This window comes from Phalangium opilio, unplaced genomic scaffold (genome assembly GCF_054372755.1).
Source record: "Phalangium opilio isolate 3A_F unplaced genomic scaffold, DU_Popi_V2 ptg000038l_1, whole genome shotgun sequence".
In the NCBI taxonomy this organism is placed as follows: Eukaryota; Metazoa; Arthropoda; class Arachnida; order Opiliones; family Phalangiidae; genus Phalangium; species Phalangium opilio.
In genome coordinates, this window is record NW_028324161.1 from 4,847,425 (window position 1) to 4,860,363 (window position 12,939).

The 12,939-nt window shown below is 38.5% G+C and overlaps 1 protein-coding gene and 1 long non-coding RNA gene across 2 annotated transcripts in view; one reads left to right on the plus strand and one right to left on the minus strand.

Moving 5' to 3' along the window:
* LOC149682761 (centrosomal protein of 290 kDa-like) overlaps nt 1-12,677 on the plus strand; it is a 30,460-nt gene extending 17,783 nt beyond the window's left edge. Inside the window, exons 21-32 of the mRNA XM_089834171.1 lie at nt 1,162-1,250; nt 1,356-1,484; nt 1,820-1,954; nt 4,691-4,819; nt 4,905-5,018; nt 5,491-5,574; nt 5,642-5,827; nt 6,376-6,549; nt 6,812-7,033; nt 7,566-7,658; nt 9,630-9,767; nt 11,999-12,677. Coding sequence (XP_089690297.1) covers nt 1,162-1,250; nt 1,356-1,484; nt 1,820-1,954; nt 4,691-4,819; nt 4,905-5,018; nt 5,491-5,574; nt 5,642-5,827; nt 6,376-6,549; nt 6,812-7,033; nt 7,566-7,658; nt 9,630-9,767; nt 11,999-12,094 — 1,589 coding nt within the window. The 3' untranslated portion in view covers nt 12,095-12,677. The remainder of the gene's footprint in view (nt 1-1,161; nt 1,251-1,355; nt 1,485-1,819; nt 1,955-4,690; nt 4,820-4,904; nt 5,019-5,490; nt 5,575-5,641; nt 5,828-6,375; nt 6,550-6,811; nt 7,034-7,565; nt 7,659-9,629; nt 9,768-11,998) is intronic.
* LOC149682750 (uncharacterized) overlaps nt 1-12,939 on the minus strand; it is a 289,717-nt gene that overhangs the window by 73,432 nt on the left and 203,346 nt on the right. The gene's annotated exons all lie outside the window — the stretch shown is intronic.

Sequence of the window (12,939 nt, forward strand, 5' to 3'; positions counted from 1 at the left end):
AGGGAATTTCATTCCAAAAATTTTGTACGAACCCTGTGGCAAGATAAATTTCAATTTTTGGTTTAGAAAAGATTAGCCGGCGTGTTGGAGCATAGCCCACTTGATCACGCTGGCTGCACGCGCTATAGAAGCCCGCTCAATCGACCCTAAGAATGAGAATAACATAGGTTCGGTCTAAAATTCAAACCCGTCTGGTTTTAACATGGGCGTCTATGGGAGGGGACCAGTTTTATCAACGTTTTTGGCCCAAATAGTGCATCTACTGGTTCAAATCTCTTGAATTTTTAATGAGACGTGTATTGAAAGGTTTGATATTATCAAGAAGTTATATCAGTATCTCAGAGAGAAGGTATAAGATGCCTTTGTATTCGCGCGCCATAGTCCCAGTCCCCCTTTCAAAATACAAGGGGGGACGTAAAAGGAGGCGCCGGGCTATTTCGCTCTCGTCAGTCGGAAAATATGACTGTAATTTTCGTCACTCGCGTCGTCGCGCTGACGTGAGTTTTCAAGAACCAATGAGATGCTGGTTGTAATTTAGAGACGGGGATTGACTCCGGACCTACGTTTGGACTGGAGATAAAGCTGGATATCTGACGAATTTATACCTTCTCTCTGAGATACTAGATATAACTTCTTGATATTATCCTGTAAAATTTAAAGTCTTCAGCTATAATAGTTTTTTTTTATAGAAAATAAAAATCATCACATAGTAGAGAAATTGAAGGATTAAGGATTTGTTTTAACTCTTTCAATTTCTCTACTATGTGATGATTTTTATTTTTTATAAAAAAAACTATTATAGCTGAAGACTTCAAATCTTACAGGATAATATCAAACCTTTCAATACACGTCTCATTAAAAATTCAAGATATTTGAACCAGTGGATGCACTATTTGGTTCAAAAACGTTGATAAAACTGGTCCCCTCCCATAGACGCCCATGTTAAAACCAGACGGGTTTGAAAGTTTAGACCGAACCTATGTGAGGCGCCGCATTCGCGAGTTAACATGTAAAAAAAATCGTTTGGACGGGCTTCTAGAGCGCGTGCAGCCAGCGTGCGTGATCAAGTGGGCTATGGTTGGAGCGGCACAGGAGCCAGTATTTTCTTCAAAATGTGTCAGTGCATGACTTATAAAGAAATGCAAATTGTGTTTCTTTTAGACCAAAATGACGACTTTTTGGAGAAAACCCTTAAAGAAAATGAAGATATGATAAGGCGACTGGAAAGAGCTCGACCACCCACTTCAAATGTACGTCAAAACTGCATGTTCTTAGAAATCAGTTGGCATCAGGAGTGCACTGCCCATTAGAGGTGTAAATTGTGTAATATGACTGACGTTAAATGCGTGGTTCAGGCTCCGGTTGAAGAAAATGGCGTTGAAGAAGTTTCGGAGCTGAAGGAACAGATTCGATTTTTAGAGGAACTAATACGCCGTCATGAACCACCGGAAAAGCCTTATGTTGAGGATGAGAAAGCGCAAAAAGTAATTAGTATATTCTTAATGCTTGCAGGATTTGATGTGGTCAGTTCCACTGCATGCGTTAAGAACTGTAATGCCTAACTATTATAGTACAGTTGCCTCTGTACCCCAACAACGATGTCCTATTATGAGTCCAAATATGCAGTACGTGTAGTAAATCCATCATTCTTGTTGGAGACTTACACAAGGTTTGAAGTGGGCCAGTCCACGGTTTTCCACCCCATGCATAAGTACTGTAATGCATAACTATTACAGTACCTCTGTACCCCATCAACAGTGTCTTCCCATAAATTCAAATAAGCATGCAGTGTAGCAAATCCATCATTCTTGTTTTGCAGTCAAGGGAAGAACTTATTCGTTGGGAAGAGAGTAAAAAGTGGCAACAAACTACTGAGCGTTTAAAGAGTAAGCTGAAAGAGAAAGAACATGAAGTGGAATCACTTGACAAGTCGAACAAAACACTGCGAGATCAGGTAAAGAAACTAACCTTTGTTTCATTAATGGTGATTTCAAGCGGCTAGAGAAGCTCGCATTGAGTATTTTGTCGCTAAAATTTTCCGTATTATTTCTAATAACGTTGAATACAATGTGGTTTAATTATACTTCAAGAGAGGTTATTTTTGTTTTATGTTCTCAGTTACTATGACCAATTAACTTTATTAGAAGTATATAATACCAAGCCACCAATCGCGAACTATGGCGTTTTTCAAAAATTTAGGCTTACGCCCCTGATGAAATTAAGCACCATCTTACCTTCAAGATCATAACAAGAAGTGATATCTAGTTTATTAGGGAGAAGGTACAAATTGCCTAAGTATTCGCGCGCCATAGTCCCAGTCCCCCTTTCAAAATACAAGGGGGACGTGAAAGGAGGCCTCTCCTCAGTCGGAAAATACGTAATTTTCGTCATTCGCGTCGCGCTGACGTGAGTTTTCAAGAACCAATGAGATACTGGTTGTAATTTAGAGGCGGGGATTAACTCCGGACCTACGTTTGGACCGGAGATAAAGCTGGAAATGTGGGGAATTTATACCTTCTCCCTAATAAACTAGATATCACTTCTTGATCATAACTAAACCCCACTAATACTAGCTTCAAGAATTTGAAAATTGAGCGCGAATGGGGTGCTTAAAGCAAAGCGCGGGTCCAGTGGATCCCCTACAAGTTCACTTTCCTCCTGAACTCCGGGTTTAGCTTGGCGAAGGCTAGTGGGCGGGATTTATAAGTGCACTTATAAATCCCGCCCACAAATGCCTCCTGCCTTCGCCAAGCCAATACTGGAGCTTGTGCGGAAAGTCAACTTGTAGGGGATCCACTGGACCCGCGCTTTGCTTTAACTAAGGTTAGTGCATGGACAAAGCAATACTGAAGGACCAATGGCAGAGGGAGAAAGTTGAAAAATACTTGTTAATCGCCTTCTAGCGGCAGATAGTAGCAAACCGGATGGGGGAATGAACGTTTTAAAGAGGGAAGGAGCTAACATCTTATATTGTATAGATGGCGCTACCTTTTTCCGGGATTTGACTCAGTATTTTTTATAATCCCCCGTCCATTTTGGGGCTGAAAAGGGAAAGTAAGCTTAACATTGGTTGTTTAGTTGCTTAGTATGGAGCTCTATGGACTGCCATCCGTCCTTCAGTATTGTTTAATTTGCTTTGTCCATGGTTAGTGGGCCTGTCAACTCCACCCCTCGACTATGGGAGCATCTAGTGGTATTGATTTAAATTAATCCACAGCCGAGACTTGCTTTAAATGGTTGAGTGAATACCATATCCCAAAAATCAATTTGGTTGCTATGGTAGCGGCTTTTGTTGTGTTAAAGTTTCACGTGTTATTGAAGAACGGTACCGTATTCTTCTGTATGGCCAGTCTTATTTTTTAGTCGAAAAATGTGCACTAGAGGGCGTATTAATCTGGAGCTAAACTAAATGCACGGTATAGATACATATTCCTTCTCTAATGTGTAAGATAACTTGTGTTCAAACGTGTATATATTGAACTTATACCAAGGAAGATGGAGATAGGGAAGTTTGGTCAGTATAGGAATCTCTCTTCACGAAATGTAGCAGGTCACATGACTTATATTCGGCGTTAGTTTGAACTGCGCAGGAAACCGGTAGCGCCGCCTATCCTCAGCACGATGCGCGAGAAAAGTGCGGCGCGTGCGCACATGCACAATTGCACATCCAAGACGTAAACGGGATTTTTGGGCGATCGGAGTTATAGCGTTACACGAAACTTCCCTATCTCCATCTTCCTTGCTTATACTTCTTAAAGGGAGGGTGAAGTGGGAAATCAAGTGATTTTTTTATCGATTCTTCTACATATTATATAAGATCAGTCTGCGCACGCAGTGAAACATCCAGGAAATATCTCCGAATGATTTCAAAATTAAAATTAGGTTCAGATTTTCTGAATAATTGGAAATTAAGGACCTCCGACCAATCGCGTTACGCCCTGCCTTCTTGATAATAGGACCCACGCTTTGGTTTAAGCATGGTTTTCACTTGACCGTAAAAAACTTCTTTGCAGCTGGACGTCAAACGTCAGATTTGTTTTTTTGTTATAGCGTTTTCACTTAGCGTAGTTCATGCAAATAATGGAACCAAGGCTTAACAGATAAACTGAACACTGCACTAATTGCGGCCCATCTATTGTCTTTTTTTTTTATTTTGCAATCTTTGTTTCTAACATCATACAGATTTGTATTGTTTCTAACCTCTTCAATAAACCCTTCAGCATTGAACTTCGGCATTCTCCGGGATTTGTACTAGTTACTAACTCGATTAGGAGTGAAAATACGAAATAAATAAAAACATGGCGGACCGCAGACGGCCTCTTCCGAACACGCGTGGTCGAAAATAACGTCACGACTCTAGCTTATTGCTGATTGGCTCGCGCAGAGCGTTAACGTTAAACACGGCCGAAAAAATAGAAAACTAATATCGCCACACTCAACGTAATTTCTGTCCAGCGTAACTAGGTTTTTTTTCGGTTATCGCTTGACGTCGGGCGAAAGACTTGATTTACGCCAAGTGAAAACCATGCTTAGTTGTTTTGCCGGTCGGCAGTGTTGCCAACCCATTTAGGTATCAATAGGTTAGCAGTTTAGTTTGAATAGGGACTGGACTAATTTGGTTGACAGTGCTTTAGCGTCTTGTCATTAGTGAAAACGAAATCCCATAAACAACTATGTTTCTGTTTCATAGTTGATTAAATTGAACAAGGAGAAAATCCTTCTGGAGAATAGAGTAAAAGCATTGTTGGTTAAAGCGCATCCACCAGAATTGGCACAAGTTGAAGAACTAAAGAAAAAATTACAGCAACTAGAACAAGAGGTAAAATCAAAGTTATGAAGCTAAATTTAGAAATTAGCAAGTGCTATTTTTGCAACTTCAAATATGAGTTAACTATTTTAATAAGACCACCGGAAGAAAACCGGATGAATTGGAAGAATTGAAAACAAAAAACCAGATTTTGGTGGATAAAATTTATCAACTAGAAAAACAGTTGGCGAAGTATACAGTATCCAGAGAGGTATAAACGATGAAATGAGTTAACTCAGGGTTCATACAAACCTGGAAAACCGGGAGATATCAGGGAAATTGATTTTTGCGTCAAACGTCAGAGAAAAATCAGGGAAATTCCAAATAAATGGTAAATGTCAGGGAAATCAGGGAAATTTACGAGGATAGTGTACTTTTCGCTCAATCCAGTTTATTTTCGATCGAGGTAGCCGAAAGAAAAATAATTTTCGTATAATTTAATAATAATAATTTCCAGCCATAGAGATGGCTCCAGCGGTACTCGCGTTCCCTCTGAGGCTCTGAGTCCTCTCAAGGCCATGTTTGTATTGTTACTAGCATACTCTATAAAATTAGGGGCTCTTACACCTGGAAATATCAAGGAAATGGGTTTTCCAGATTTTGTATGAACCCTGTAACTAAACCGCAGACGACAAATGCTTTTAACTACTAAATTCATGTTAAAATTTAACCATTATTTTTAGACTATGGCTCGAGCCACTAGAGATATTTTGAACGATGACCCTTCAGTCAGCTCCTCTGTTAAAATTAATAATCTTCAAAAACATGTAAAGGTTTTGCAAAGCTGTTAATTTCAGAAATGAAGCGTATTTTTAATTTCGATTTTGTCAGCAGGTATTGAAACTGTCGGAGGAAAATTTTGAGCTAAAAGTTGAATTGGAGCAACTGAAAATTGATGTTCCTCGTTACAAGGTGCAGATATCTACCTTGGAAGGCTTAATCAATGTCCTGAAATCAGATTTGAAGAACAAAGAAGCCATAATTGAACAGCTCTCAAATGGAAAACAATCAAATATAAAAGTAAAATAATTTCATTCATGTGATTATTGCTAGTCAAGTCTAGATTGGATGACATGTACACGTCTTAAAAAATATGGGGTGTAATTCCAAATGGGGTGATAAGAAGAAGTACTATGGGTTCTATGGGCTATTTTGAGTTGAAAATTTTCTTTGGCCTTTTGACTCAAGGGCCACCATTTCAAGTTATGATTTGAGTTTTTTATGAATGACCCCTTAACTTTAATTAGCATTGTCTTTCAGTTAATTACTTAAATTTAAAGGGTTATCCCTAAAGCCATTAGTTCATAAGATAGCTTCCATAAGTTTGTCACTAGTTACTGAGCGCTTGTCATTAAGTGGCGTTGGTGAAACGTCAGGAATCGGTAAAGCGGCACCTGGTGAGGCGCTGTCAAAGGCTTGGACTGCAAAACCGAGTGTAGTCAATTCTCGCGTCGTTCTCGAAAAAGTATTACGAAGTATAGGAACTGTCATACTTATGGAACATATCTTATAAACTTATTCATTTAGCATATCAGCCTGATATAAATTTGAATCCTTTTTCAATTCAGGAACCAAAAATACTGGATCAATCACAAAATGATGAACTTGATAACAATGTTGATAAAAGCAACAATTCCGCAGCCCCAAAATGTGCAAGTAGTGCCAGCATACATAGATTGCTTGATGTCAAAACTAATAAAATTGCCTCGGAAAATATGAAACTTCAACATGAAGTTAAAAAGGTATGTGTTTATTTGAAAACAACAAAGCGCGGTCACGTGGTCTTCCTACAAGTTGACTTTGCTCCTGAGCACGGGTTTAGCTTGGCGAAGGCTAGTGGGCGGGATTCATAAGTGCACTTAAAAATCCCGCCCACAAATGCCTCCTGCCTTCGCCAAGCCAAAACTGAAGTTCGTAAGAAAAGTCAACTTGTAGGGGATCCGCTGGACCCGCGCTTTGCTTCAAGAGAAAATAGGTGAAGAAGTTGTCAATTAATTTATCTAGTGTCAACGTGAAATTGACCAATTATCCAAGCGGAATAGAACGTTAACGGAACAAAACCGTCGAGTTTTAGACGCGCTTGAAGAAAAAGAGAAACTAATCAAAAGTTTAAAGCAACAAATTCCAACGCCACATTCCATGCCTCCGCGACAATACAAAACTTACGTAGTTACCAAGATGTACGAGGAAAAAATCTCTGCTCTTGAAAAGGAGTTGGAAGAATTAGTAAGTGAATTAAGTTTGGGAGTCTTAAAGGCCTTTGCAGACGATACAACTTTTTGACTCCTTTAGATGAGTCAACTTGAGTTGAGTAAACTAGTTGGGAGCAGTGGGAAATGAGGATAGTTTTTGAACCAGTCTTTTGGACCAGTGACCCCCATATCGTCCAAAATAATAAAGTGGTCCCTTGGACTGGTCCCCCCGTTTAGTTTTCCTATAGATTTGAAATTAATAAACTGGTCCTGAGGACCAGTAACCCCCACTTTTTGAATTAAAAAACAAGTCCAAGTAATTAATAAACTGGTTTTCTCGGACTGCATGGTTGGGGACAAGTTGAATCGCCAAATTAAAAATTTATCACTGACCAATTTTTGCTGACTAAACTTTTTGACCCATCCAGTTGAGTCAAAAGTCCTTTATTGGGAGAGGCCAGAGTGGTCCGATTTTCATCTCTTGGCCCACTCCCTATTTTCAAAAGAAAATTCTTATGTAATATATCGACATATAGTGAAATGTGATTGAAAATATTTTAATATAGAAGAATAAATATCATCGGATATTCACAGTAACAAAAGAGCAGGCGGAGAAAGAGGAACGTTTAAGGATGGAGATAGCTCAGTTAAAAATTAAGGTAAGGAAACTTTTATCATTGTACACTTTTCTGAAGATGCGCCACACAAGCTTAGCTTTTTTTAAACTCCTTTCGCGGAAGGGAAAACGCCCTTAGTCTCTGCTTTTTTCCCAGCAACATATCTTTTTTTTTTTTTTTCTAAAAGTCTATTGGTAAACACATAGTAAAAGCAAAAATATAAAATGTTAGTGCGCCATTATCGTGTTACAAGCAATTTACTAGGTTTGGAAAAGGGCACAAAACGACAAAACACACATATATATAATAGACCTAAAAATAAAATAAACAAGCTGGGCATATATATACGTCCGGTAAGGGGCAGATTGAAAATGAAGCTAGCGCCATCTAGTAAATAGAAACACAAACTCGAAGGTGACATTTTTTGATTGGCCGAAAACATTCGTCTGCTTTTTTACTCTAGCCTTAAGCAGGAGTCCATCACACTCAGGGGGGGGGGGGTTATGGACTTTGTTTACAGTAACGGGGGGTTATTACGGGAATAGGGAGTAGGGTAACTGTTTGCTACCTGTCAAGTGTTGTATTGTCCATTTTTAGTTCCTTTCCTCTTCTAAAACGCTTCTTTTAAAAATTTGAGCCTGTTTCTTTAAATTTGTCATATAGAACCTAGACCACTAACGACAGTTTCTCCGCCGTGATACCTGAGAAAATTAATCTGACACTAAAATTCTGCCTCTGCGCATTTCTAAGCGAACCAATAAGATCACCACTCTTTCGTGAAAGCCTTGTTTAGAAACTCGTATGGCTGTTGTAAATTTTGAATGAATTTATATTTAGGTGTATAGATCTTTTTCAAAAGGTGGCCGCAGTATCATGTTATCAGGTTATAAGATTAAGACAGCTCATCTGGTGTGAGCATCAAAAAATATTAGATAGGGCTTCAAAGTTACCGATCCACCATATACAAGTTGTTCCATCTTAAGAAGACAAGGTGGTTCAAAACCAGACTCCATTTTACAGTTTAGTGTTCAGAAAGGCTTAAATGACCAAGTACTAGCCCAAGGAAATAGGATTGAACTTTGAAAAAATTATGAAAAAGCTGAATCAGTTTACATTGATAAAATATCATCAAAATCATTAATATAACGTACCAGAACATTTCCGTTATCTAGCTACAGATTCCACGTAATGTAATAGATTATAGCCATAAGAAAATAATATATAGCTCCCTATAAGTATGAAACTCTCCATTTAAGCCATGTAAACAGCATTTACTTCCATTGGAATTTGTAAAAAGTTTCTAATGCCACCTATTAAGAGTTATTGGCGTTAAAAAGATGAAATATTTGTTTAGAAAATTTTAAAATTTTATATCGTAATTAAATAGTTAAAGGTCTAGAAGTTATTATTATGATAATTATAACTGATAAAGTACATGTCAAAATTATCATAATATATTAATAGATGGCGCGAGATTTTCATGAACGAGGCTAGCGCCTACACTGGTACGAGGTATGGAGCATCTTGTGTTTCTACGGGCGCGGCGATATTTCCCGGCCCATCGTGCCTTTCGCGGACACCTTAGGTGGCGGCGGCCGTTTCGCCCCCCTTTTACTCGTAGTACCGAAACTTCTCCCACGGGGCGTAAAAGCGTAAGCGCGCCAAATTTGGGAGCAAATGTTGTAGGATGAAAATGCACTACGTTTCATACTTATAGGGAGCTATATATTATTTTCTTATGGTGTAACATAATACTACTTTCGTCGTAAAATATGATATGGAATTGTAAATTCGCATTCCCTTTAAATAGTTCTACACTATCATCTTACAAAAATACAGATTTTATTTTCCATAAGCTAAGTGGGTTCTACATTTTATTTTAGCATATACACAAACATGTAGATAGTGGTTTGGTTTTATCACATGTTCAAATTTCAAACTCTTTAGCGCCACGCTTGCGCCTTGGGTGAAATTCGTCATCCCCCATCAATTCATAGTCTATTTTTCGTTAAGATTGAATCTCTTGAAAAATTTTCAATGGTGGATCCTGAAGACGCAATTAAAGCCCTGAAAGAAAAAAATGTGGAGCTGGAAAATGAAAATCAAGAACTACTAGGAAGGCTTTTACATCATGAACCGGAATTGATAAAGGTATTTATCAATAATTTTCTCAATAGGGTTGTAGGATTTTCATCGAGTTTTGTTAAAAAACTTAAAACGTCCAATGGCCCAGCATTATAAATGGTTGTGGTTAATTTGCCACTAGATGCTCCCATAGTCTAGGGGGAAGTTGACTGGTCTGCTGAGCTTAGGCACCGTCCATAAACTACGTCACACTCTTATGGGGGGGAGGGGGTTTCTATATTTGTGACGGTCCGTGACAAGGGGGAGGGAGGGGTTCTTCGATGCGTGACGTCACATTTAGCATTGATTTTGTTACGAAGTCAGTAAGAGGCCGATTTGCTCTCTTATGTTATAGAAGAAGAAAGACAACATTCCATAGTCCACGTTACAATAATTTACCACAATTGTTGTTCCATCATCACTTAAATAGTAGAAAATTTAAGCAATTATCTACTATTTACACCTTAATATAGCCAATTTAAATAGCGCAATTAAAATAAACAGCGTAAACTCTCTTATGTCTCTGTTTATTCGCCCCTATTATTTTTGAGGATGAATCAAATCCCCCTGCCCATTGAAATGGTTTCGATTCTTTGGCAAATTTTCTAAATCTCAAGCTCGATTAGTCTGTTTTCGGTGACAGTGTCGAAACCTAAAAAGTGTGCCCCTTTAACTAAGCTTTATGGAACTTTTTTGAAGCTTATAAAAAGCACATCCAGACATTATAATTCTAAAGGTCAAACAGAGGGAAAAAGCTTAAAACGGAAGAGAACTTGAATTTTCAGCCGGGCAAAATATTTCTGAGAGGGCGGCATATCACTCAAGAAATTAATCAAATTAAATTTGTAAATTAAGACAAATCATAGTGCGGAGGGGGGGGGGGTTAAAGAAATGTGACGTGGTTTTTAGGGGAGGGGTCTGAGAAAAGCGTGACGAAGCGTGATCTGGGGGGACGGGGGGGTCAGAAAATGCTTTTTTTCGCGTGACGTAGTTTATGGACGGTCCCTTAGCAAATAAGGCTAGTGTTAGTTTCGCAATCGTGGATGAATTCTGATTGGTTTCCGGCTTTGGCCGAGTTTTGTAAACATGTCCTATCGCCCAATGCTGAAAATGTAAACATAACTTTATGTGCCGTGCTCTATACACCAATTTTACCTTTCCAAAGGCTGGAACCAACATGGATTAACTAACGCTAGGGATTGTTCACTAACCGTGTTTCCTATGAAATACTGTCGCCAACTACATGTTCCGAATTATTCCTTGATTCCCCTCTTCATTCCCCCAATTTATTGGACCAAAACGAATGTAGATATAGCGCCATCTCTAGGCAAAATAAATCGTTTTTGCGGATTTTAAAGATGGCGGCGCCCAATTTTAGACAGGATTTTAATTTTGACGTCATAGGACACGTGATATTTGGTCCAATTTTCTTAGAACTTCCGGTTAGGGATAGTAGCTGCTGCTAGGGGGTGTTTGGAACATGCATGCTTAATCCCTAGTGTTAGTTATTCCATGGAACCAATCAGAACTCGTCTAGGAGGGTGAAGTTGTAACTAGGCTTTGCTAATCTCCACCCTCAATTATGGGAGCATATAGTTTAAATTAAACCACAGGCCAGACTTGCTTTAAGCTACTCTTAAATGAACGTAATTTGATGCCTTGCTCCATTAGGCCATCTGTGCAAACTTTCTAATTTAAGTCATAATTCATATTATACTGACTTAAATATTTATCTTTTTACTCGTGCGGGGGAGAATCTCCCCCTCGCACGAGGTATTGGTCCCGGTTTTTCAAGGTCTCTCTAGCATAGCTTTGGCAATGCATGGCGACAGGAAAACCGTGTGTTTGGGGCTTTTCATCCCTATCATTCCGATTTCGAGTTTTTTAAGTAAACACTTATTTGGTGACTCCACCAGAACGAACTCTAGTTGAAGAGACAAAAAAGGATAAATAGACTCCGCCTCCTCCCAAGCCAGCGATGGTGCAAGAGGATAAAGACTCCGGCTCCGAGGCGCGCGCGGTTGTTTGGGCATGGTGCTAGTAGCTAGAGAATAACTTTCCTTCTAAAGATAAAGAGTTACGCTGTCTGCTGCGAATTCTACTGTTAAGATAATATTTATTTCGCTCAGAACTGAAGGTATGGCGTCTAGTAAAGAAATTGTCACCTCATGCTCGCTTTTTTAGCCCCTATTTTTTCACTTTTTAATTATCTTACATATCCCGCACGAGTGTCCTTTCTGCTGGGGCAGCTTGTTTAGACTAAAGAAAGAGACACAATATACGAGACACTATTAAGAGAAAATGCTGAAATGAGAGTGCAAATAAGAATGAACGAATTAAAAGAAGATACCTGATCTCCTACTTGACTAGTCAGATAATTCTCTCGAAAAACTATTTTACATTTTTATATTGCCAAAATAGCAACTGTATCATAAGTTATTAAAATATTTTCCATAAGTTTGTCACTGTTTACGGAGAGCTTGTCATGAAGTGACGTAAGTGAAACGTCATAGATTCGAGGTAAAGCGACGCCTGGTGAGGCGCTGTCAAAGGCTTAGTAATGCAGACTAAATAGTAAGATGGACTGCAAAATTAACCGAGTGTAGTCAATTATCTTGTCGTTCTCGAACTAGCTCCTAGTAAGTCTCTAATATTACGAAGTATAGGTAGTGTCATACTTATGGAACATATCTTATAAACTTATGATGGTATCTATAGTCTAGTCATCTGACTGGTGTGTCAAGACACCTTGCACGAGTGTCAAATCCGTCCGTTATAAAACTAGTAGCCTGGTCTCAAATATCATAATTTATTTGTAATACAAATATAGCAGCAGTTTCAAATTACTACATGGGTTAAATTTATTGATAATTTCATGAAAACAAAATTTGTATGGGATTACAAAGTAAATGTCAAATAAAAACTTGAAAATCTTGTGTACTCTTCATTTTAGCTTGTAATTTCTGATGAGTAAGTGTTTACCTGCTCACTAAATTTTTCCAGATAATTTCTTGTTTCTTTAAAGGGTATGTGAATTTACAATTACCCCGAAGTGGTATTATGCTACACTTTCAAGTCTCTACTTTCGAAATATCAAGTTTTTAATGTAATTGAACCAAAGTTTCTATTTTTAAAATCCATTGAAAAATCACGAAACTCAGTTTCGATATATCAATGACTTTGTCTTGTCGAGCTTGTT